This window comes from Pyrgilauda ruficollis, unplaced genomic scaffold (assembly GCF_017590135.1).
Source record: "Pyrgilauda ruficollis isolate IOZ18807 unplaced genomic scaffold, ASM1759013v1 scaffold68, whole genome shotgun sequence".
NCBI classification, from domain to species: Eukaryota; Metazoa; Chordata; class Aves; order Passeriformes; family Passeridae; genus Pyrgilauda; species Pyrgilauda ruficollis.
In genome coordinates, this window is record NW_024528599.1 from 1,471,522 (window position 1) to 1,497,744 (window position 26,223).

At 38.6% G+C, this 26,223-nt stretch overlaps 1 protein-coding gene across 2 annotated transcripts in view; it reads right to left on the reverse strand.

The window, feature by feature from the left end:
* Window positions 1-25,867, reverse strand: part of TSHZ1 (teashirt zinc finger homeobox 1) — a 40,325-nt gene extending 14,458 nt beyond the window's left edge. For both annotated transcript variants that reach the window (XM_041484857.1, XM_041484856.1), the window contains exon 1: window positions 25,783-25,867. In XM_041484857.1, the coding sequence (XP_041340791.1) occupies window positions 25,783-25,807 (25 nt within the window). In that variant the 5' untranslated portion in view covers window positions 25,808-25,867. The remainder of the gene's footprint in view (window positions 1-25,782) is intronic.
* Between the last annotated feature and the right edge of the window lie 356 nt (window positions 25,868-26,223).

The following is a 26,223-nucleotide window of genomic DNA, read 5'->3' on the forward strand; positions in this document are numbered from 1 at the left end:
CTCCACAATATCACATGCATATTTAGAGCCATTCACTGCTCTCAGCAAATGACCTGTGAAGACTGGTACGCCAGAATTATGTACTTCCATTAGAATTTAGAAACACTACTAGATCTTGTGCTTTATTTTTACAAAGCGCAAGCAGCAGGGAGAATAACATACACAAAAATTTAAAGCGAGAGCAACTAAACACCACTTGAATTCACAGCAGTTACAAAAGCAGCAGCAACTGGATTTTCAAAAACTGCGACCCAAGGAGAAAGAGCAGGCAATGCATGCAAACAGAAAGCAGCACAAGTGAACTCTGCCAACTGCTGGAGGAGCGCAGTCCAGCAGGGACAAGGCACGTGGAGGTCCCACCACGCCCTAGCCAAGTACACCCACCACAGGGCTCACGCCTTTGAAGTTGTCGATGCTGCCCCTGTCCCTGAGGATGTGCTCACATCCTGCCACAAAGTGCTTCGGTGCACTGACGTTAATGAAATGTAAGTGCGTGCCTAAGTGCCCTGCAAAACATAGCACGAGCAGAGGAATCTTATTTAAGGTTAAAAGCATGGCTAAGTTCTTTAATGAACAGAGCTGTGCTTAGGGGTTTCCTGCAGGACTGAGACCTTAAAGTTAAATTCTGCCAGCATTTACACCCCGCAATGAAAGTCAAATTCTGCCCTCTATTATAAGCAGACAACCCCTTTAGATTGTATTTGAAATCAATGGGATTGCCTGGGTGTAAAATGAGAACAGTCCCTTAGTGCCACAGAAAACCAAGCAACAAAGCAATTTTACAATGTTAAATTCAGCAAATAAATTCTGGTATTATTGTTTCTCCATTGTTACATTATTATTCAGCTTTGCTTTGAAATTATATAGGTAGAAAACCAGAATATAATATTTTTAAATGGTTGTCTGGAGCTCCAAAATTTATTTAAGGCAGTAATTTCTAGACACGCATGGCAATCACATTTTATCTTCAAACCAATTCAAGGTGCATTAGTCTGTTATGGTAACATCTGGGAGCTTTCTCAAAAATTAGTAATTTTAAATAAAACTGTTTGTGTCATTGGGGTCAGAGGCTCGAGGGTTTCTAACACTAGTTGAGTGAAGAGTATTGATTCCTTCTGCAGTCCTTGCTGAGACAAAATCTCCACTTATGTGAAGGCAGCTTCTGCCTGGACAAGGTTTCCAAGTGAGAATGATGCTCACAGAACCCAATTGCCGAACCCCACAACAACACTGTAACATACCACAGGTTATCTGGGCAAACCCAGATGAGCAAACCCAACCCAAGAGTCACAAATTATTTGATGGTAAAGAAGATCCAGCTTTGGGAGATCCTTGTCCCACTTTATGTTTTAGCATTGCCAAATAAGTCCTTAAGTAAAATTATGGGATTCCTTCTGTTTGTCATACAGTTTGTGTTTCAGAGAATATATTAGTCACAACAAAGGCTGGGGGTTTTGTTTGTTCAATTGGTTGGGTTTTTTACAATAAGACAGACTTCCGTCTATTTCTAGGGGAAAAGAAAAGATACTCATTTGTTTGTGTAACTCTAGTTCAAGCAGGAGAGCCTTGGAGAGGCCTTTCATGCAGAGTGCTGCCTACAGGATTTCCCAACTTCACAAGGGTAAAGGAAAGATAAGGCAGTTGGTTTCAATACCAAACTTTATGAGGAAAAGGTGAGGATATGCCACTTGGACTACATGTTTGTGGTTTCTCCTGCCGTTTCCTTACTTACTGAATATATATCATAGCCATTGTGGTTTACCCTCAATGTAACCCCTTCTGTGATGAAAGAAACATCAATCACTCACTGTGGTGGGTTTTAGCAACATAGGTTCATGACACCATAAAATTTGGGAAGTGTAGGGACAGTGGGCTCTGATAAAATGCCAATGTCACTTGCTTAAATTAAGAAACACAGTCAGATCTGGTTTATACTCAAATTAAGAAAGCCACTTGTTAAAAAGGTTATTTTTCAAACCAAAATTATTCCCGGCACTACCACATCACATGATCAACCAGAAGATGTCTAGCTCCATTGCAGCAAACCCAGGAAATATACTTGCTTTGCTTCATACATTCAAAAGAATTCTTTAAAAGAAACCAACAAAACAAATAAAAATCCCTACCTAGCAAAATAAGAGACAATACAAGAGACAATTTAACTTGCATTATATCAAGAAGATGGATGATTTACAATGAAAAAAATAATTAAAATATTTAAAATAGACTGCATTCAGCCTTGAATATTACTCAGAATTATTAGGCTAATGACTAAAATCCAGAGCTTGAAAAAAGTTAATATTTTGATATTTTTGTCTATCAAGAAATAAAGGTACCTTCTTGGTACACGCTATGACAATTTAAGGTGAGTAGAAGAAAAAAGCCAAAAGCCAACTGCCCAGAACCCTAATCTTTAACAATTCTTTGAAATACGACCTCCTACGTCATTTAATTTTTGAAAACCCTAAGGTCATGTAACACACTTTCTCTGTCATTTGTAAGTACATTAACTCAGTGGCCATATGACAGTGAAATTATGATAATGGGCTGCTAAAATGGGTCATGCAGACACTGCGTTTCATGTTAGCTTCAAACAACAGTGAGAATATAGTCCAAATCAAATATGACAGTACAAAAGCACATGGTTTACTTTTCTCAGCACTTTGCCAGTAACTGGGAAGAAGAATACAACCATTAAATATAGATGCATTAGTAGAGTTTCCCACCTATGAACTGTCCTTCTCTGTCCACCCATGATGCACTAAAAGAAAACTGCTACAACCAAAAAAGCGAACTTTTTAATAAAAGACTGTCTTTTTCCATGTAAGGTTTTCCTTGCATAATATAAAGGTTATCCCTTGACAAAGCCAAAATTCTTAGAATGTAAACAGTATCTTAAAAGAAGACAGAGAACAACACAAATCTTCACACAAAATAAATCAGATTTTATCTTTTTAAAATTATGCAATCATTAGTGTTAATTCTTATGTCTGTACAACAAACTTAATGGATACTATTGCCTGAAGGCTATGCTCATCAACACAGACCTTTGAGGACCCCAAAATTAAAACATGTCTAATTCTATAGATATCTATATAGATATAGATATAAGCCAACAAGTCACTAAATTATTATTATTAATAATAATAATAATAATAATAACAAGAACAACAACAACAGCAAAATTTTCTTGAGGTGCATGCTTCAGGGACAGTTAATTTATGTTCCTGCTTGTATCAAGCTACAGGATCGGGAATCGTTTTGCAAAATTCAAACAAGCACAGCACATCAGGGTTTACTTGTCCTTTCCTCTTTCATGCAGAGCATTGCACTTGGGAAGAAAAGAACTGCAGTGTTGAGACTCTTAAAGACGACCTTCTGCAAATGCAGGCCACCCGCACAGGATCAAAATTTTTGTACAGGTTAAAACCATGCAACTGCATTTAACCCATTGATTTTTTACAATATTAATGCTTATTAACTACCTGTAATAAAGGCACAATTTTCTATAAAAAGCCCTTTTCTCTTTCTTTGTCTTTTCTGCACAATTTGAAAACTGTCAGTCTAATAGTTCCTAAGAGAACTAAGCAGCAAGGTTGACGAACACAAAAGCACAGAAACACCACTGCATGCAAAAGTTAGCTGAATAGCACAGATAATTGCTTAGACAATTATTTTGATAGAAGCCCTCCTGAAAGCTCCTATATTTTATCATACATGTGAAGTGTACATGACCCACCTCCAACATGTGAGCTCTGTGCTCAGTGATAACTGAAGTAGTGACTTCTTGCTTTTCCTTTTAGTTCAACACGATAAATAACATGTGCAGTTAGCTAAAAGGAGAATGGGCAACCTAGATTGCCAGGCTCATATTTATTTTTAAGCAAATCATGTCTGTCAGACAGGGGGAGAAATCAAGTTACATAATTTATGTAAGGGGTGTCCATTATGTACATAGTAATGTAGCAGTCTGTGAGAAGACAAGCAAGTAGCAGCGAGAGAAGTTGCTCTTGAGGAAGATCACATTGCCCAGCTCCAGCCCGTGAGCTTCCTGAGCCTTATGCAGCCTGACTGACAATGAGATTTAATGTAGCCTAACTATAGTAGCCTTGAGCAGAGATGCAATTATAACAGGAAGGCATAGAGAGTTTTAGTGTATTAGACTGTATCAGACTGTTGTGAGCATCAGTGGCGTAATCAGCAAATGCTTGCTCTTCCAGGCTCTTCCCCTCACCACCTGAAAATTCAGAACATAAGAACCTTGCACTTTTAAAAACTTGAGTAAAGGTCATTTTGTTTTCCTCAATACCATAAAAAATGGCATAGCTAGATTTGACATGCATATGCAAATCAGCACACAGGAAAAAAAAGAACACCTGATTTTCCTTCACACTAGGTTACTGTATCTGAATAAAATGTTAGATATAAACACTTTGACTGAGAAAAAAACCCACAGCAGCTCTTTGGTTTAATTGGCAGGATAGTCTTAGCAGATGTAGCAGTGCTGGACAAGGTTATTGCCTCATGGCAGATCATAACAAAAATGTACAGTTCTCCACTGGTCAGAAAAACAATAATTCAACTTAAGCTGTATTTTAACATGCTTCTAAACAAGACAGGGAGGTATCTTACAGTACCTGAGAATATTATATCCATTACAAATAACTGGTTAATAATATTAGCATATATAATACTAAACAAATGGAAATACTTCTATAGGTGAAAAAAAATCACCATGGCTTTTCAATTTGTAGAGGCTTACAATATCATGAAATGCAGTATGTCACTTAGTGCTTTGACACACAGTCTTTTTTGGCCTTAATTAGCACTTTTGTTTCAAAGAGCTTTGAGTATATGAACCTAATGACTAAACAACTGCACCCACCCTCCCAAAAAAACCAAACCATTTTATTTCACAAAGATGATAACCAACCCAAATGTTAACTAAATGTGTGTTTATGCAGAGTTTAGAAGGAGAACTTTTGGCAAGAGTAAATAGAGACTGTTATTTTGACCGTACTTTTCATAAAACACATGCTCACACAGAACCACAAAAGGCGTACATACAGACTAAATATATGCACAAAAAAAATCCAATTAAAGCAATCCCACCTATATATCACAAGAGGAGTTGCCAAATCATGTATTAACTTCTACAACCCATTCTAAAGTTCTTTTTTTCACCCTCATGATGGGTCTAGATAGATACTACGTGCACTAAAGTAGCACAGAAATATACCCTTATCTTGCACTAACATCTTTAATTTGTCACTTTCATGGCAGACATTTCCAGATAGTCTAGAGGTACAGAAATTTTATGTTGCCAGCACAAAAGCAACTGAAGTACCTGACCACTTAAGCCCTCATATTTTAAAATTCATGACAGATGCAAAGTAAATTTTACTAAAGACTATTATACAATCAATAATTTGTTCGAAACGTTTTTCTCATGGAAAGTTATGATGTTATTTCAAGCAACTGCTTATTACTATGTTATAAAGCATATTCCTCTGCAATATTCTGTTCAGGATCATGAAACCTTGGCAGCCTTATACATTTCCTCTTGATATACAGCAAGAAGTAACAGAGTTTGGGACAGTAATAAAAAGGATTCATCACTTTAAAATAGTTTAACATCCATTGTGTGCATTAAATGTTGGGAAAATGTTTGCAGGAGCTACTGCAAAAGAGCCGCAAATCTAATTCTTTTCCCCTGTCTGATTGATACAATCAGGAATTCATTTAAATGGTCCTTTAGTGAGCTGTCATCAAACTGCAGCCCATTTCCAGAAGGTTAGCTAATTAATGAACTCTTGATTGAAGATTAATTTGGCAACGCTTTTTAATTTTCACCTTAAAACTATGACAAACAATGATGTATTTTAATTAGAGCTTCAACTATAGCTGGGTGCTTTATATACATCTCTGATATTGTAAACAGATCACATCTATTCATTGGTAAATAGATAATAATGTTTAATTATCTGGAAATTAACAAAAGACTAACAACATATCCTAATTTTACACATGCAGAAAAAACATATGTCCATAAAATGAAATGTCATATTGAATAATGTAGATTCTACCAATGTACTTCCAAAATTCCTCTGTAACACATTGCTTTAATAAAAACTACTTGGTGCTAATTAAAAAGAAAGATACGAGCGGGTGTATTCTGTACTCATACCTACAGATGCAGTAATGCAACTATCCAGTATAAACCTGCTTCTTCTACATAACAATTATTCTGTCTTCATGTAAACTGTGGTATTTCTGCACAATGATCGGTGATTTATTTGTGAAATTGCTAGAATGGGGAAGCCACACAGAGGTCTCAAAGCTCTCGACCAAGGTAAATAAAATGTCATAATATATTTAGCGAATAATAACAGAAAAAAATAGAGAAAAACATCATCAGAAGATGCCAGAAAACAAATAGGAATGCAGAGGAATAAAATTCCTAGTATTTTTTCTTCCAAATAAAGTCACTGTTCATAGTGCTGCAGCTTAAATAATGACAGTAAATTCAACTGTATTTTCAGAAAAAAAGTTCAATCACATTATTTTTCAATTTATCATTCTAATTTTCAGTCCTGTCTTCTATTTACAACTTCTTATTTTCTTTTTCAAAAGACATGGCCTTTCATAGCTTTTATTTGATGTGCCATTACCCTCAACTCAGTTATTCTAACCACAAAAAGGCAGCAGTGAAACACCATTGTCAAGTGAAAGCAGCAGCAAGTTCCTGCATATTGTCTGTTGTCTGTGGTTTTGCTTGTGTGTTTGCTTTAAGGACAGGAAAACGAAATAGTATTTAAGATGCTCAAAATAACCATGCTCACAAATAATACAATCAATAGCTTGTGGCTTTTTCAGAAATCATTTTCAACTAACTTGTCTTCTAACACTGGAGATGTAGAGTGTTTTCATCTGTTTGAGATCTGGCTTTTAATTGCTTCAGATTAACGTAAAAGCCCTGTAATGTTTACCAAAAATGCCTTGGTTATAATTTCATGCATTTGATTTCATTTTAAACACTGTTATATATTAATGACAAAATATTTGTCAATAGCAGCAAAGAGAAACCTGGAAATTAATAGCATATAAGGTCTCACTTCACCATTGATTATACAGGCAGAGCTCAGTTAGGGAGGTAAAAGGCTCTGAATCAGAGCTGTCATCTTTGCCTGAACATGAGAAAGTCATAGACATGTATGTGCTTATCTGAGGAAGTATCTTTTTTTTGGATAGATGAATATGTGAGTCTTTTTGTAGATGATGGTGGAGCCAGTCACAAACTGCTGAAAGAACTCGGAGTTTTCTTTAATTCTGTCTTTGTTTTCCATTGACTTTACAGCAGGTGATGTTTCTCAGACATTTATGGACACTATAATCAAATAGCAGGGAGAACATGAATTCTTGAACATTTTTGTATTGTAGTGTCTTAATAAGAAGACAAATTGCAATCCTGAAGAGACATCTAAACAGACAAAGAGCACTCCTCACTAAATTCTCACTTTCTGTGTTCCAGGTAAGGATTACTGTTGTTATGGCCAGACATCATCTTCTCTGTATGACCTCTTCATACTTCAGTTTAGTCACACTTTTGCTCATACAGAACACCTGTGGAAGGCACATCAATAGCTAACCAAAACGTAGTACCACAAAAACACACTGTGATTTGTTTTCTCATGTGACTTGGTAACTGGAAAAGTGCAGGAGTGCAGGAAAAACAGCAGGAGCAAGCTGTCCCTGTACAGGCAAATGTTCCTAGAGCTACCAAAACCAACAAAGAAGAAAAATCACCACTATGATAACAAACATCTGTGCATACACGCAGTATACTTTTGACAAAACTAAGTGCATGAAGTAAAACAGATAAAGGCAAAATCTAATTCTATATTCACTAAGGTCCAAACTCATGCATAAATAATGATATGGGTGCAAGAGAGGACAGAATTTGGCCCACTACCCCACTACTTGCATTTTTTTGATCTGGCAACTATTCCCCTAGCCAGGCTGAAAATAAAAAAAAAAAATTAAAAAATTAAAAATACAAGGTTAGAGGATAAGAGATCCAATAATGTAAAATCAGTGGCATACAAACATTTGAGAAACAGCTTTCATCAGAGCTGTCTAGACCTGGATGTTTAAAATTGTCTGTGTGAAAGGAGAGAGAGGAGAAAGTGGAAAATCACCTCTTTGTTCCAAAGAAAATGTTAGATTTTTTTTTACAATTATTTTAGTTTGAGTGGGTTGTGGAGACCATTAAATGAAATGAGCAGAAAAAGTGTTTTCATCACTTGTTAGTTCGTTCTTGAGAAGCTCAAATACTGTTTCATTTTAATAGTTCAATCTTAGCATCTATGTACTCCTTGGTGCAGAATACAGACACTGGCAACGTAGGGAAAAGAAATTCGTGAAGTTACAGGTGAAGGAGAGGGGCCTGACAGGTGTTATCAGGCAGTGTTTGCCCACCCACTGCAGGGGCACAGCAAGTTCTCATCCAGCCTGCACTGGAACGTGCTTCACTAACACGAGTGTTGTCCCAGCACATGCCCCGCTGGGTCCCCAGCTCTTCAGCGATGGCGAGTGACTTACTCGGTACTGTTCCATACAGTTAAGTAGCATGTACATCAGCTATAGCAACCCAAAGCCAAACAAACAAAAAGGCAAAGGCCACAATATAAAATATATTTGTGCCTTTTATTTGGAGAAGTGTGGGGATGTTCAGATTACAGCTTTTGTCGCTGTTTCACAGTGTGCCTCATAAAATTCTTAGGACCTGCTTCTACCATGGGATGCATACCCTCTGAAAAATACTGCCTGCCCTTATTGGCACCAAGGGTAAATCATAGGAGGTACTGAGCAAATCACAGAAGAAGGCCCTTATTCACTATGTCATCCTGCTGTTAAATCTTCGCTAAAATGTGAGGGGAGACCTCGAGGCTTTGCCTTTTGCTGTTTGGTCTTTTCATAAAAATTACCAAGTGTGTGGATGGCAAAATACAAATCCATGAGGGCTTGTTTTTTTCTGATCCAAACATGAATTTATTTAAACAGGGAACCCTGTGAATATGCTAGAATACTAAAACAAGAGGTCCTGAAACCACAGAGGATACTCATTTTTCATCAATATTGATACGAATATTCTTACCTATCTGAGAACAGTAAACAAGCAAATTACCTGCAAAAACTATTTTAATCCCACATCTGCTTACAAAAAATACTACACATATACATGGCACTAATTTGCAGCTCGAATGGAAAATAAAATCTGAATTTCATTACTTGGTTTTACCTATCTGAAGAAAAACACAACATTCTATTAGTGGCTATTCTATTACTTAAGAAATAACAAACAATACTGGGTCTATTGTGAAAGATTTGTGGCGCACACACTTAGGCACCTTTAAAGTAGAAAACCTTGGATGGCTAATAAAATGCACTTCTTGACTCTTTGGGTGGGACTGCACTTACAGCCAAAAGACATCCAGATATTTCATACAGTCTTAAGCAGGCACCAGAATCTGGTTGGATTGACATATCCAAGCTCCTTACACCATAATACCTGTTCATTCATAGGAAAACATTCCATCGAGTTCTGGAATAAGCTTCCTCTGTGTGTCAGAGAGCTGACTGCCACTCATGGTCAGGTTCTTCCTTTCCTGCAACAATCTACAAATACAAATCTGAGATTTAAGGGTGCAGATTTCAAGCCAATTCATTACTTAAAATCTAGAAACAATTTTAAAATGCACTAGGAATGCTCACTTACTTAAAGAAAGGCATTGCTTAACCCTTGAGAAATTAGGTTACTGTATTTCTGGCATGCATACATACATGTCATGGACTCAAATCCACATCAGAGAAACACACAGATGAGTTCACAGTTGCAAAAAAATCACCTGAGCCTCAATTACAACATGAGAAGCCACACAAAATGAGGACTGGACACCCCAAACTATTAGAGATCATTACAAAAAGCTAGAACTTCCTAAGCTGGTTGAAACATCATACACAGTAAACTAAATATCTTGTTCCAATGATGCTTTCAGAGTATAAGCTCACATTTTAAAAAAATTCAGTACTGGAAGTCAGTAAAAATAATGTATCATGCAGAGAATGTTGTTTTAGAGTGTTAACTTTTCCTGCCTTGAACACAATACAGTCACCTAATCTCAAAACTATTTTAATTCTGCCTTAAAAAAACTTCAGGAAAATAATGATGAGAGTTTGAAGGTATTTTTTAATTTTGGGGTGTTTCGGTTTTTGTTTTGTTTTATGGTTTTTTTTTTTTTGTTTGTTTGTTTGATTGCTTTTTTTAGAAAACACTATTTACTGGTATTTCTTTGCTGGTTATTTGAAACAGCTGAAACTAACATGGTGCCTTTTTGTTTATTTCTGCATTTATATACTGGCATCAAAGATACAGCTAAAAAGCTGGCAGTGCTAGAGTTCAGTTTACTGCCAGAGCTTGGATCAGTGAAGAGATTTTCCTGCATGACTTACCAAAACAAAGTCTTTCTGCACTTGCACAGTGCAAAAAGTCCCACCAGTGCCCAAAAAACCCTAGATTGTTGCACCTAACAACTTTTTCAAAAGATATATTGCCTCATATTGTTAATCTTCATTTTAAAATACAGGTAAAGGGGAAGATGCAGCATTTTGCATAGTCTACCACAGCATTAGACAGAAGTCAACCTTTGTGCTGGCAAACTCCAGAGCACAGTTCCCTCCCTCTTGCCTGCTTTTGCCCATTGTCTCTAAGAGCTACTTCTTTAATTGTTTACCTGCTTCCAAACAGGATGCATTTGTCTGCATTCCTGGGCTTAATAATTATAATTATAAATCAATATGCATTAATAAAATAAGTTTATAAGAGCTCAGTTGGCTTGCTATTTATGACACTATAAAATACTCACATTATACGAACAATCCCAAGAGACTTCTATTATCTCTTCTCCCAATCATTTTATGACTATCATCTCATAATCATTTCAGAAAGAAACAGGCAAAGTAGATTGTAAACATCTATTCAATTTCTCAGCATTGTAATTTGGAATTTTCTCTCCCCTGTCCCACTATGGATACTTAAAAATAATTTTAAAATAATTCCTCTGCCCAGGTTACAGAGCACAGGAAGAGACTGGTTCAAACATGCATAACAACACACATGTTAAGGGCAGTCACATAGCCAGCTTTGTATGACCTGAAGTATAAGGACAGCTCTTACTGAACAAGAAGCAAACCCTTGGGTGTCCACCAGATGTCTTGATGGTTGATGCTTCAACATAAGGATGATTAAGAAACCACACATCCTACCAAAATACTGCACTCTAAAACTTGGAATAAATTCCCCTTTTCCAAGCTGTAACATTTCTGAGCAGGGCTTTAGCACTCCATTATTGTGAATGTTTTTTGGCCCAAGGCAAAAAATATTGACAAAGTTCCACCTCCAAGACAGTTATTGTCTCTGTATACTTGATAGCAGCCTTCACAGGTTCACCTGCCAGTATTAAATCCTTGCTTTGGGTGAGAGAAGTAAAAATTTGCTACCATTCCAAGCTATTTCATTGTAGCAGCAGCTACAGCAGCAAATCAAATTGTTCTTTCAATTAAACCAGTTCAGTGCCTTAGAGAGAAAAGATCTAGATCTGCCCTTCTCAAAAAAAAAAAAAAAAAAAAAAAAGCAGTTTATGCCAAATCTGAAATTTTTACTACAAGTGAGAGGAAAAGGCTCAGATGTTCTTATTCTGGTGGTCAATAAGCCATGTCACAAAATAAAATGTGTTTGAAATCATTTGTGTATAACTGACAGTCTTTTCTAGAAGCCAGTGACACCCAGGTAGGCCAGATGCCAAGGGGGCCATCACCAGGTTTGGACCTTCCTTTTGTCTGCAGCCTGCACCAGAAGGTTTGCTAGGAACTGGAAATACACTGGAAGGCATCAGGGAGCAGGAGGAAACAATCTATCATGATAATGTCCCATATTTAGATAGGCCAGAAGAGCACTTTGTGAGGTACTAAAGCACCTCAATAGGAAGTACTTAGACAAGTAAAATCCAGGGCCTTGTAGAAAAGAGGAAAAGAAAGGAAAATTTATTTGTGAAAAGTATCACCATGATTGTCCTGAAATAAAACACAATACAAATTTAGCTGGTTCTGGCTGAACAGCAAAACACCTTACTTTTTTAGTTCCCCTGCATAAAGACATCTATGCAAACACACGGCAACTGCCCCACATACGCACAGCATTTGTTTGCACATGGGACATGGAGTGACAGCAATGATCTACCTTGCTCTGTTTTTCTTTTGAGCTGTTTAGGGGTTTTTTGACAGAGCTTTCACTCACTGGAAGGATGGGGAAATAACTAAGATGACATCTGCTAACAGAATATATAACTGTCACTGCATCACAGAGGGGGCTTAAAGAACTATGTGGCAGGGTCCCTTTAAATGAGATGGCCATGGCTACACAAGGATGGACACCAAATGACCCCTCATGGGTAATCTATCCAGGTTAGAGAGGGGGTCATGGCAGGGGCACCACAGAAAGGCATGCACTCTGCATGGGAAAGAAAAAGAATGTCAGAAACCAGAATTTCACTAGCTTTAACTTCAGAGACAGCAAACTCTTTCCCTGATGCTTTTTAAAACAAAACTTTAAAATATCACAACACCAAGCCAACATCTGAGTTTGAAACAGAATGTCAAATCCTCTACTCTGCATGTAAACACTTCATATTGCCATCATAGCAGGAGATGGGAGATAGCTCCAAATCAATTTACATTGACTCTACTGCAAACCACTTTTTTGCAGCTGCGCAAAAACATGGCCTTATATTCAGAATTTACAGATGCTTCAGCCTGCCCAGGGTCAGAATTACACTAGAGGAGTTTATGATGTCCGAGCTTTTTCAGAGGCAAGCCCACTCCTCAACTCTATTTAATGGAAGTTCAGGACACCTAGTAGCTTGCAGAATCTTGAGAGGAGACTCTTCTCCTTTTCTTGTCCAAATTTGCTCAATAGATAAAATCTCAGTGTAAATCACCTACTTTACCCATATAATGCTTTCACTGGAAAACTTTCATATATTTCTGAAAATGTAAATCTTCCATTTCTCTTTTCTAATTACTATTTCTAACCATTTTCCTCTCCTTCAACATTTTCTCCATTCCTTTACTTGTACACACAAACACAGGATCCCCCATGCCAAAGGCAGAAGAGTAAATCCAGCTTCTCTTCACTGATTATGGGCCCGGTTTTAATTTGTGCAATAGTCCTTTTGATAACAATGCCTAGTTAAAACATCCATTTAAAGTCTGTATCAGTCATTTAATGGTGGAAGAATCTAATAGGGTTCCATTGGAACTCCTCCATTAACTTTTAACAGAATTCTTTCTTATAGTCAGTGTTGTAAAACAGGGATATTTCACAAATTTAAGACCAGCCTCATTCTCCATGGGGTGATAGTTAGGTCACTGCTTCCCAATCTTTTTTGGGTAACTACATCAGTTCACCATTTCAGTTGCAACAATCAGTCTCTTCACAACTTATTAATTGCAGCATGTACTTGCTCGTTTTCACCAACTCCAAATCACAAAGGGCCCTGAGAGTCCCAGTTACACGGCTGGTTATAATGCATATAATAAAAGGCATAGCCACCAGATTCTAAAAAAAACAAACCCAAAAACCCATATTACCAACCATTAACAACAAAAGACTAGACCCACCATGGTAAATACTGATCTGTCTAACTTTTATTCAGGAATCTAAACTCTCAGCCATGGAGATGTGCTTGTGTGTAATTACACATCTTGGCAGATCTGTCTAAAAACTACATGTTAAATATAGGAGTTACTAGAAGAAAGAACTGCTGTATAGGCACTGTCTCCTTCCATACTGAGGTTTAAAGGGAAAAAAACAGCAAACAGCAAAACTGAGACGATGCTCCTGTATTCATCAGCCACTCTATGCTGTTAGATGTTCATCTTGCCAATTATATTATGCTCTTTTGTAAGTCAATCTCAAAATCTTTAATGCAGAAAGGCAACTGCTGCTAACTTAATTTTATAAGTGCAAAAGCTAAGGCACAGAAACAGAGTTCAGTTCTTTTAATTCCCAGCTTTCAAGAGCAATGTTGAAGGCACTGGGAATTGGCACTGTTCCTTCAGGACTAGCTTAAAATAAGGGAATATTCTGGTTCTTGGCCAGACTCTGAGTAGTGGAAGTACAGTTTAACTCTCTAGCATGAGGATCTCCTCCAGCTACAGAAGCATGAGGTACAGGTGCATGTGGGAGATGAGAAGGGATTTACATGGGAGATTCCAGCCTGAACAAGTGAATCACCGTAATGGAACAGGTCAGGACCCCCAACTCCCACTGTCGGCTTCAAATCCTTCTACCCACAGAAAGCAGAGGGAAATATTGTCAAGATTATCCTCCTGTCACACTTTCAGAATTAAGAATTTCATTAATCACCAAGGAGTTCAAAGATCCTGTAAATCTGATTCTGTTCGCACTTCCACCGGTTTGACACTGATGCAGCCCTGAATCCACTGGCTGAAAATGAGGCACCCCAAATTGCATATGCATAGATACAAGGAATCAAGTTCATAAATGTTATGATTTCCTCAGGCAAACAGCAGTTTCAGCAAACTTGAGCAGGAGGCCTGAAATCAACATGGCTTGTGGCATCAGAGCTGCTTCAGAAGAAAATACGAATGACGGATTTTTTTTTTTTCCCCATTACACCCTGCACAAGCATAAAAAAAAGGAAAAAAAAAATCAAAATGCAGTCAAACATCCCTAAGACACATGTGGTTATATACAAACACCTTTCTCAAGGAGCAGAATCATTCTGCTTTTGGCCTTGCGCTTCATGATACTGAACTAAACAGGCATTTTACTACCACCCTATACAATTTTACTCACAAGTTTGTTTATATGTAAATAAATACACACACACACACACTCTCACAAGCTTGTCTCAGAATAGATAATATGCCTCAAAAGCACAGACAAAAAATGGAAAAAGATGAAGTGAAGCGCTCTCTTCTTACGTCACTTTTATTATTATAAAAAAAAAGGGTTCTTAGAGAATTGTTTGTTTTATCCACTTATTCATCATTTGCAAGGCTCATAAAGAAATTGAAGTTACTCCTAGGAAAGGCTAGTTAAAAGAGGAAAACGGGACACGAAGTTACAAACTTTTAAAAAATAATAAAAAGAGTCTCCTGCAAATAGATTATAAAGAAATAATTTTTACGCACACGAAATCACATAAGTTTCATCTAGGCTTTTGGAGAACTTTTTTCAGCTGTTTTGAAGAGAGCATAACCACAGGAAAATTAAAACACTACATCTAAATGGAATAATTGGGGTTGTTTTCTTACATATGAAATTTGTGACAAGAATATATGACAGAAAAAACTTAAACCTAAACTTAGGCATTGAGTCTGAGGTTACATCAGGATTACACTGTGAAAGCTCTCCAGTCCATTTTCTGCAACAACTATACTTGTACCTGCCTTTCCCTCTTGTAGCTTACCACCCATTACTGCACCCCTGAAACTATACATTGTCATTGTACATCTCAGCATCTCACTAAAAAAGTTAGGTGGCAGAAAGAGTAGCAACATAGCCGATCCCCGGTGCTAGTGAGTCAAGAGGTTAGAGAGAAAAGCTGATTTAGGGAAAATCCAATTAATTTTATTTTCAAAAGAAAAAATTCTTAGATTTCAGGGATAGATTTCCATGCAGGCCTTCAAAAAGACTATAGCAGATTGGAGAGATGGGCAGAGAAGAACTGTCTGAAATTCAACAAAGGCAAATAGAGGGTCCTGCCCCTGGGGAGGAGTGACCACACACACCAGCCCAGACTGGGGACTGACCTGCTGCGGGGCAACTCTACAGAGAAGGACCTGGGGACTCTAGTGCACAACAAGCTGTCCATGAGCCAGCAGTGCCCTTGTGGTCAACAAGGCCAATGGTGTCCTGGGGTGCATCGCGAAGAGCTTTGCCAGCAGTTCAAGGGAGGTGATCCCACCCCTCTACTCAGCCCTAGTGAGGCCACATTTGGAGCGCTGTGTCCAGTTCTGGGCTCTGCAATGCAAGAGCGACATGGAGCTCCTAAAGCAGCTCCAGCAGAAGTCAACAAAGTTGATCAAGGGACTGGACCATCTCGTTTTACAAGGAATGCTTCTGAGGAAGCTGGTCCTGTTCAGCCTCAAGAAGACATGACTGAGAGGGGACCCTATCAATGTCTGTAAGATTCTAAAGGTAGGATATCAGGAGGATGGAGACAGGTTCTTCTTGGTAGTGCCAAGCAATAAGACAACAGGCAACAGGCAGACTCTGATGCACAGAAAGTTCCTCCTTCACACAAGGAAGAACTTCTTTATTGTGCAGGTGACTGTGCACTGGAAAAGGTTGCCCAGAGATGCTGTGGAGTTTTCCCCCACTAGAGATATTCAAGAACCATCTGGACACAATCCTGTGTCATGTGCACTGCTTGAGCAGTGAGGTTGGACCAAATGACCCACTATGCTCTCTTCCAACCTGACTCATCCTGTGATTCTGTGATTTATCCTCAGTGATGTAGCTTGCTAGGCAAAGATGAAGGATGGTAAGATGAACAGCTGGTGCAAGAGATATCTAAACTTATACTTGCATGGCGGGCAAGGAGATCATTGTCTCCAAATACAGAATGGCATATTTCTAAAGGAAATGCATCTCTTCAAACCATTTCACTGTACACCTGTATAGCAGCCACACTGGTGCTCAGGCGCAAAGCACTTCCAAGGAACTGCATTTAGTTTCTGAAAAGAGGGCTAGCTAAAGTTCTGCTTCTAAGAACAAGCCTAGCTGCACCTGGTGTAGACTGTCAGTGAAAGCAGATTCACCCTGTGAAGCAGAGACTGTACAGATGTTGAAGGACACATTTAGTGCAGGTAGCTGGGTGTGCAGATGCAGTGCAAGCTGCTGCAAGTCGAGCTCCAGGTGATGGAAGTTCCTGACAAGAGGACGTGAAATGCTGAGCCTCTGCATAACCAAGGGCACAGGGACCTGGGACCTGTGGCCCAGGCAGGTGGTGAATGGAACACTCAGAGACACAGCAAGGGCTGAGCACCCCAGATTTTTCACACTTACACTGTAAGGGTATAAAAGCCCTGGGTTTTCTTTGTCCAGGGCCCCTCCTCAGAGGCACTCAGTTTGAGCTGTTATTTTGTTGTTTAGTGGTTGAATTATTTGAAGGATTTGGACATCTGAGATTTTGCTATGGGAAATCCAGGCTCGAGCCAATAGAGAAATCTGGTCTGTGAGTGTGGAGTGTGTAGCTGCGAAGGGGCTTCAGTCCCAGCTCAGGTGATGAGTGCAAATGCTGGAGTGGCTCCCGGATGGTCAGACTGGGAAATTTACAGAACAAAGAAGCAGCTGAGGAATGCTGATATGTTCTCAGAGATGCTGGAAGAGGTAATCCCCAAAGCTGTGGGAGTGGTGGCCTTCAGCAGAAGGGCAGCAGCAGAACAGTGGTGGTAGTAACAAATTTTCATGGTTATGTTTGCTGTATTTCTGGTCTGTGCAAAAGTATCACAGCTCTGACACTGCTGTAAACTCACAGGTCTTTGGCAAAATGCTTATAAAACATAAAGGCATAGAAAGATGGATATAGGCAGGGTGGCATTGGGCTGAGGAAGGGGATTACAGAGACTGTGAATTTTGCTGAATTTTCTCTGAAACTGCTACACATAGTGTTCCCTAGTCTAGAAACCCTCTCTAAGAGGAATCAAAAGGCTATATTAAATTATTTTTAAAGTGAAAAGCATTGCAGGGATGCTCCTGGTTCAGTCCTTTTTCTACATACTAATGTTTTCTTTCTGTGTGCTCTTTCCATATAGAAAATACAGTACAAAGGCACAAACCTTGAAAGATGTATCTGATCTAAGCAAAAGTTTACTCAAAAGTACAGCATCTGAAGGAGTGCTTTCCACATGTAAACAGAATACTTAATCTGAAGAACTGGGCCATTCACCTGAGGAAGTAAACCGTACTTCATCAGGATCTACTAGAATCTGGGAACCTCTTAAAAGAAGATGCTGCTGACTACTTAAGGGAAAAAAGATTAATGTTAAAAAATTAGCTGTGTCCCACGTATATAATAGAATAGATTACATGTTTATTTGATCATCCAACTAAGTTTTCATTTCATCTACCTGATGCTTAATAAAGCAAATTAAAAGTTCAAATTGAGAAATACTCTTTAAGTATAATGTCACTTAAAATATACAGTATAAAACATATGCTACATACTGCCAAGTGCTAACCTTTACAAGAGAGGATGGGAAAAAGCATCATCATGGGCTCTCAGTGGAAATGTAAGTTAGCTGGAAGTTGGCTAGTCTTGAGGGATATGTGTGATTTTGTAAAGGACAGAACACTGAAGAATGCATCATGGACTGTGGACTGTACTACCAGCCCTACAGACAAGACTTCACCGTAATGATGTCTCTCCTTACTTTTTGCTCCTTCATCATGACTGTCTCCTTTGGGGGTGGAGTCTGTGCTCAGCATTTCCAAACAGCCTCTAACTGAACAGGCTCTGATCTTGACTCAGAGCCTTTAGACAACAAAATTCTTGTTTCTCTAACCAAAAGTCACGAAAGCAATTTTACAGATTTATATAAATATAATTTATACACAAAGCCAAAGACTGTTTACAAATATGGAATTCAAATGCTCATGTAATCTCCTACCTTTAATTCAAATAAATGAGGCAAAACCATACTGAGTGTATCTGATTTTGTCTTGAATTTGTCTTGAATACAAACGCAATCCCACTATATTACTCAATCACATTCTTAACAGTTGAGCATTAACTTTATTTTAAGATTCCATTTCAGTACAAATAAATGCAATAGACACCAGCAGGACTGCTAGGTATAAGTGAGCATAGGGCTACAAGGCTAATTTTGGAAATTTGTTTGAGTTTCTTTTTTTTCTTTTTTTCTTTTTTTTTTTTAATCTTCCCGGGAATGCATCAGTAAAGCAAACTCACCAGCTCTGGAGAGCAATAAAATTCAGAAGAACAGAGGCATGACTCTGCAGGTTAATAAAAAAATTCTTCATGTTACACAGGATATAACCACTCCAAAAATATAGAGGCCAAGAAGTTAAAAAAAGAAAAAGTACACAGTTTATTGAATATACCTCAACTACAAAACCACCTGTGTTAACTACATCACTGATACAGTTTAAGTGCTCAGTAATCAGACGACAAAGTGTTAACAGTCAGTGAGTTGCCATGTAATTACTGTTGCATCCAATGGAGTTTCCCAGTACTGTATGTGCTGCATTGTTCCTGTTATTATGTGGTAACTATCAAATTACCACGTGTCATCACTGTAACATTAGGTTGATCCACTATGGAAATTCATTCTGTTCAATAGCAGTCTAAATTCTTCATTTTGTCCCTCTGGTGATGTGGACAGGTGGATTACATACTGAGCTATACAAAAGGTTAAAGGAGTAGGTGAGGCACTTCATAGATTAAACTTGATCAAACAGCCCTGATTCTGCCACTTTTTCCCACTATGAGTTTCACTATTTTCCCGCAGATGGGATAATACTTGACAGGGTACTACTATCTGTCCCAAAGTGATCATTTTCTCCTTAAATTTCCTGTAAAACCAACATCAACTTTCTTCCTCTACAGCTAAAGTAGTTACTATCTTAAAAAAATAGAGTAGAAAAGAAGGTTTTGCTTGCTGTAAACGGAAGGGAGTCAAAAATGCCAGGAGATCCATTTAGGACTTACAGAGTTACTCATCTATTTTACTGAGAAGACATACAGAAAATAATACTGTGATGGGAGGAAAGAGTATTAGGGCTTTTTTTCAAGGGACAAATAGAAATAGATACATCATGATAAGCTTTGGTTCACACATTTGCTGCATCTATATTTCTGTGAAGTACAAAATTAAGTGCTAGAAGTGTTTTGAAATAACGTTAGGAATACACACACAAGTCTTGGAAACAGCCCAAGTGAGGGAGCAAAATTTGAAGTGTAGCTCTCAACCTGGGAACCTCCCACACTACAACAAACTCATTAGCAACTGCTAACAAGCCACCTGGTGTGAGCCACATGATAAGTGAAAATACGACGGCAAGGATGTTACGAAAATGGTTATCACCCATCAGTGCATTCACTACAAGGAGTATTTTGCACATGTATTTTACATTAACACTTGGAAGGTGCTCAGATGTGACGTGATTAGAAGCCCACGCAAGAGCCTGCGCAGATGACACAGTAGTTTCAAGGGCACAGGATTGTTCACTATTAGCTTCACTGACATCTAAAGAGGTGCACAGCCAAATTTATACATAAATGAAAGTCAAAGATGTTAAGGGGACAAAGACAATTGGGTAATTATGTAAATAAAATCTGAAATATTATAAAAGATTTATCAAAATGAGGACAGAGTCTTCTCTTACCATGATTAGTTAGCGCATGGCAGAATCCCTGAGCAGACAAGACAATTACTGTTTCGCACAGGTTAGCAGAGAAAAATATACTGTCTTGGGAAAGTAAGATTTATCAACAACTAGCACGTGTCAGGTGCTGGCTTCAGGTTTGCAGTCGTGCCTGAATTAACAGAGAGGTAAGACACACCTTTCTGAAGAAAGGCCTGAGGTCTCAGAAAAACCCATGACAAAGTATTTTCTCTGCAGAACATTTCCACCTCAACAACTGCAGCTCATATTTGATCAATACTCAACCAATAGATAAAGGTAGTCCTCTGGCTACATTTGGTAAAAAATGGCTCGAAGGCAGCTTTTTCCCAAAAATGGCTCGCTTCCCTTCCCCTTTCCACTTCTGCACAGAGCATTTCTGACCATTTGCTACATCTCTGTCAATCTGCCAGCAGCTCTGTGGCTCAAGATTACAGCACTGGAGATGCATGCAATTTCCAAGTATCAGGAACTAACAGCAAGTTGGCAACTGTATAGTTTATTGAAATAACGTACATTGTTGTCTTCTCAACAATGTACCTCCAATCTTCTTCAGTATTTTCTAGAAACTCTTGCAGAATCCAGCTCACTTTACATGTCAGTCATTTTGAAGTTGTTTAACAGGGAATGGCACTCAGTGGAACCAAATGGCAATTAAAATAACTTCTTGCAAGCAATTTCAAGAGAAGACCAGATGTAAGGAAGGGAAACAAATTCATATTCTCATATTACAATCAGGTCATTCTTCACTGTTAAATACAATGCCTCCAAATCACAAGTGATATTGGTCTGTTTATAGTAACAAACATGGTGGAAGTATGGAATTTAGGAGGTTTCATCACCGTGTCCTCTAGACCTACTCTAAGAGGACACAGTAAAACAGCAGAATCATAGAATCACAAATTCATAGAACAGTTTGGGTTGGAAAGGACCCTAAAGATGATCTAGTTCCAACCTCTCTGCCATGGGCTGGGACACCTTTCACTAGATCAGGCTGCTCAGAGCTCCATCTGGAAAGAGCTCCCTAGCATTGTTTACACAAAATATTGCACCATTAACTACCTCAGCAGCAAGATGTGCACCTATTCAACCAAACTCTTACAACTGTGTAGCCTCTTACAACTGTGTTTTCTTGGTTTTTTTTCTCAACATCTAGACCCAATAAGACTGAGTTCAAAAAGTTCTATTTTAGTTAACTTGATGTTGCATCTGAGAAACCACCCTACTACAAACTCTTTCTCTACAAAGAACTTCTACGTGAGCACACAAATATTTCTGAGATGCAATGACCAGCACATTTGGCACCATGATCTTCCAAAATGTTGCCTTAAATAAAAGCTTTGGGGCCATTGCTACCTGTGTTGTTCATGGGAAGTAATAAGCCACACTATGGGAGAGAGAGAACAAGGACTTTGTCTCTTTAATTTTACATGCATGATAATGTTTTTAACCACTAAGGTCATACCTGCATGTGATGACTGACAACTTTTCAGCTTGATTCAAAGCAAACAGCTGTTGGTTTGATTGCCTAGCAACTAAAAGTTGATGGATGACCCTTAAGATGGATAACTACCATAAATCACCTCATTCAGACTCTCATGGAAAAAAAAATTAAAAAACAATGGTTTTCATGACATTTGCTGCACTCCATAATGTGCCATGATAAATTTGGCTGCCTTATGGATGCACAGTTGTGGCTGTTGAAATTAGACACTTTTGTTTTCTGCATTCTGCACTTCTTTTAGCCCCCTCTGTAAGGTGTGTTCATATTAATATACTCCACTGTCAGAAGAAAGCAGAATACCAGAAGCTACTGTCAGTCACCACAAGGCAGGGAGAATCTGTATTGAATCTCTGCATCACCAAACAGCTTTTAATCAGGAAACAGCAGTCTTATATCATAGCTATGGCACTGGGGTACATGCATTAATAATGGTTACAATATATTTAGTGTAATGACTTGACCCCGGTCAACATTATTGATGCTGTGATTAATATGAATTTGATAAACTGCTTCCTCTTTGAAGACATTTTGTATGTTTCTCAAGCAAGAGAAAAATACTTTTTATGTATGAGTAAATATAGCAGGCCTTCATAGAGGCATTCTGATCTCAGCTGCACAGGTGTAAAAATAGATTCCCAGGATTTATACTAGTGTCCCTGAAATTGAAATCTCGGCTACAAGAAATAGAGAGGGGGGAAAAGAAAAAAAAAAAAAGTGGAAAAAAAATAAGATATCCTCATTTTCAATTCATTAATAATAGAAAAAAATCCAAACCCACCAAATCAGGATTCTAAGTGGAAGGCCATATTCCTCCCAGAGAGTGTTCAGAGAGAAAGGGAAATTCCCTTTTATTGTTCTAGATAATAGGATTTCTCTGTTTGTTATGTACAGAATACATATGCATTCAAAAACAGATGTTCATAATTGCTTTCATTGTTTGGATTTTTTAAAAACTCTTGAGCTTGACTATTCATATGAAAACTCTTGTACTGAATTTGGTTTATGACAGCAAAGTGATTTCTAGTTTTGTTTAAAGGAAAAAAAAAAACAAAAAGAAGATAGTTTGGTTCAAGTTTTAGTATATCCTTGGGGAACTGCTGCTTTAAATGATAGTATGTGATGGTTTCATCAAGAACAAGTCTGGTGAATGCTACTACCTTCCTCTAAGTAGACACGTGTCAGCCCACATGAATAAACTACTGTCCAGTGGAATTCTGTCGTATGACACAGTAATTCCCAAACTGTGATACATGACCCACTGAAGTGGGGCAGGTAGCCAGGCACCCCAGGTTATGATCAGAGGCATGCAAATGAACTCTAAGAACTGTATCAGTGGGAAATGGAAGGTATCAGTGGAAATCAGAAAATCAGAAACTGGATGGACATGGAAGACAAGCAATTTCACCTGGGGAGCAGATGGTTACCTGAACAAAGTAATTGGGGAAATAATGCTAAGGGAAGAAAGTTTCAAGGTGGGACTGAGATGCCAGAATATGTGGGGGGAAGTATGCTTGCATTGTATTTAAATCCATGCTATCAGTTTCAGGTACTTCTCCCTTTAACTGAAGTTAGCTGAGATTTTCTGAATTCAAGTTAGTTCATTTGCAAAAAAGTCAAAAGTCAAGTTCCAAAGGATGAAACATTCTGATAAATTCATCAAGCACACTGGCATGCTGGTGGTACTAAATGAGAAGTAGCACTTAGCTGAGCCATGCCTTCATATTTTCAGCAGGGCTGCAATCAGTTTTCCAAAATGTATATTCTGAAAATACAAGGCATGTGTCCACCTGCAAGATCTCAAACTACATGTCTTAATTTTACATAACAGTAGAATGTAAGCACAACATGCAAACAGCTGTTGAGGTCTACTGCACTTCTTAACAACCAAGAAAGTTGATGCTCCACCAGATATGTGCACAATTTAGTGGATCCTCCACTTCTATAAGATGCCTCAAGCAGTGAGTATGCAGCTTAGATGCTCTTTGTCTCCGAGAAGAGATGAACATGCCTAAGTAACAATGCCAGTTGTAATGCAATTTATTGGATCTTCTGAAATTTCAGATCACTGCATCCTATAATCAATACTTCGCATCCTTCAGCCACAGTACCCCTTCAACAGAGAGCATAACCAGTGCAATTTGCAAAGACAGGAGTCTCAAGTGCACCTAGATATGTTTAGCATAAAAGCACTTGTACACAAATAACATTCAGCCACAACCACTATTTATTGTTTCAGCTTTAAGTCTCGGATGCCTCCGTGAAGGACCCACTAAAGAGGACAAGATGGCATGCTGGCCCTTTAAAACTGAAATGCTTGTTTCCTTTCTGTAAGAAAAGTAAATCATGCTATAGTGAGTGGAGCTTTGAAAAAGCATCCATCCATTAAAGTTCATGGATCCTCGTTTCCAGATTGTCCCTCCCCTGGCTGTGTCTCAAGTTACAGCCTTGTACAATCCAAGTCTAAATAATATTCACTATGATAAATGACACCATAACTCCGATATCCACAATCAATCTTTGCTTTAAAGATACATCCATCTTCAATAATGTTGATGGGGATTCTGTAAAATGGGAAACGTGACTGTTTTCCCGACCTCCTAACAGTGGGGGAAGGAAGCTCTGAGTGATGGCTGTCAGCCCACATCTGGCTGCAAAAATAAATTAGCCTTATGTAGACAAATGAAAGGACCAGCCCTGACTAGAAAACAGCCACTCCTGAGCAATGGCTAATTTATAGGACTCCTTTCTGGAAAGTTCCTAGCTGAGGCTACAGTCTCCTTAGCTATCTCTTTAAATGATATCTGATGCTGTAAATAACTTCAGTGTGGTAGGAACTATGCAAAGTACAAAGAGTGATTTGGTGGGGGGAGGGGAGGAGACAATAACTTTCTCATATTCTTTGTACACGATCAAAATTTAAAATTCATTCACTTAAAACACATTTGTGCACACACACATGCAAACAAAAGTTTTGTTTCAGGAAACATTGTTATATTTTGAAAACATGCTCTTCTTCATTTGGTAAAAGATTATTTTCTGCTTTAACTCCTTTGTCATCTCCTGGGCTGCAGGACTGAGGCAACTACATTACAGAAATTAAACTATTCAGTGCAAGCGACACCTTGAGGTTTGCAGATTATTTTTTCCCTGTTAAATGCTATCAACTTTTCCTTCTCCTCACCTTGCCCCCTCTAGCTGATAGAGTTTCAGGAGGAGTGTGGTGAGTCCTCCCAGCTCAGTTCATCTAAGCTGGTGCTACGCAGCTCAGGTGTTGTGAAGTGGCACGCAGAGAAACTACCTGCTCTATTTATTTCAGCACATGGTTTCACAATAACCAGAAGGAAATTTTAAACAGGAAGGTGGAAGGAAGACTCTCTGATTGTCTCATCCACCGCCGCACACGAAACACAAATCCCTACCTGTGCACAGGACAGTGGCTACCCTTTTTTTCATGACTGAAATGCTTTATTACCTTATTCTTTATGTCTTTGACCTTGTCCTGCCATAGAAAAACGTAGGACTTTAATTCTTATAGCGCACAATATATGGGAATTAAAAAAAAAGAAAAAGAGTTCTTTCCAGGAGGAATGGGTAAGTGGATGAGGGAGCAGCCCGATGCATGTTATTGCCACACTGGGGCTGGCTGGGATGGCACTTGGGCATCGCAGCTCTCGGGGGAAGGGGAGGTCCAGCAGCACTGGGGAGGTCTGGCAGCAGCAGTGGCGGCAGCGAGGGTTAATTCTGTGAAGGTTGAAGGACTTACAGTAATGCTGCGAAGACAGAAACATCACAGGCTTTCCTGGCAAGAGGCTCGCAGAGGGTAGGAGGGGACTGCGAAATGAACTCTCTCAGGCTTTGTCGTGTGCGTTTCCCAAGGCCCGGCCTGGCCCCTTTGATAAATGACACATGTCATTCTGTCAGGGGCTGACACTGCAGCTGGGAGGGCCGGTGATGTATGGCTCCGCTGAAAAGGAAATCAACTTTTTGGCACCAAGTAAGACTGTGCCCTGTGTAAGGATTTTGTTTCTCAAAAAGTGAAAGATAGACTTAGGATTTAAAAAAAAAAAAAAAAAAAAAAAAAAAAAAGTTGAAAAACAGATTGAGCGACAGCTTACACTTAACATAAATTAACTCGGTAATGGTGAAATGTGCTAGCCTGTGATAAATAAAAGCTACATTAGTCAATTATTAATCACACTCCAAC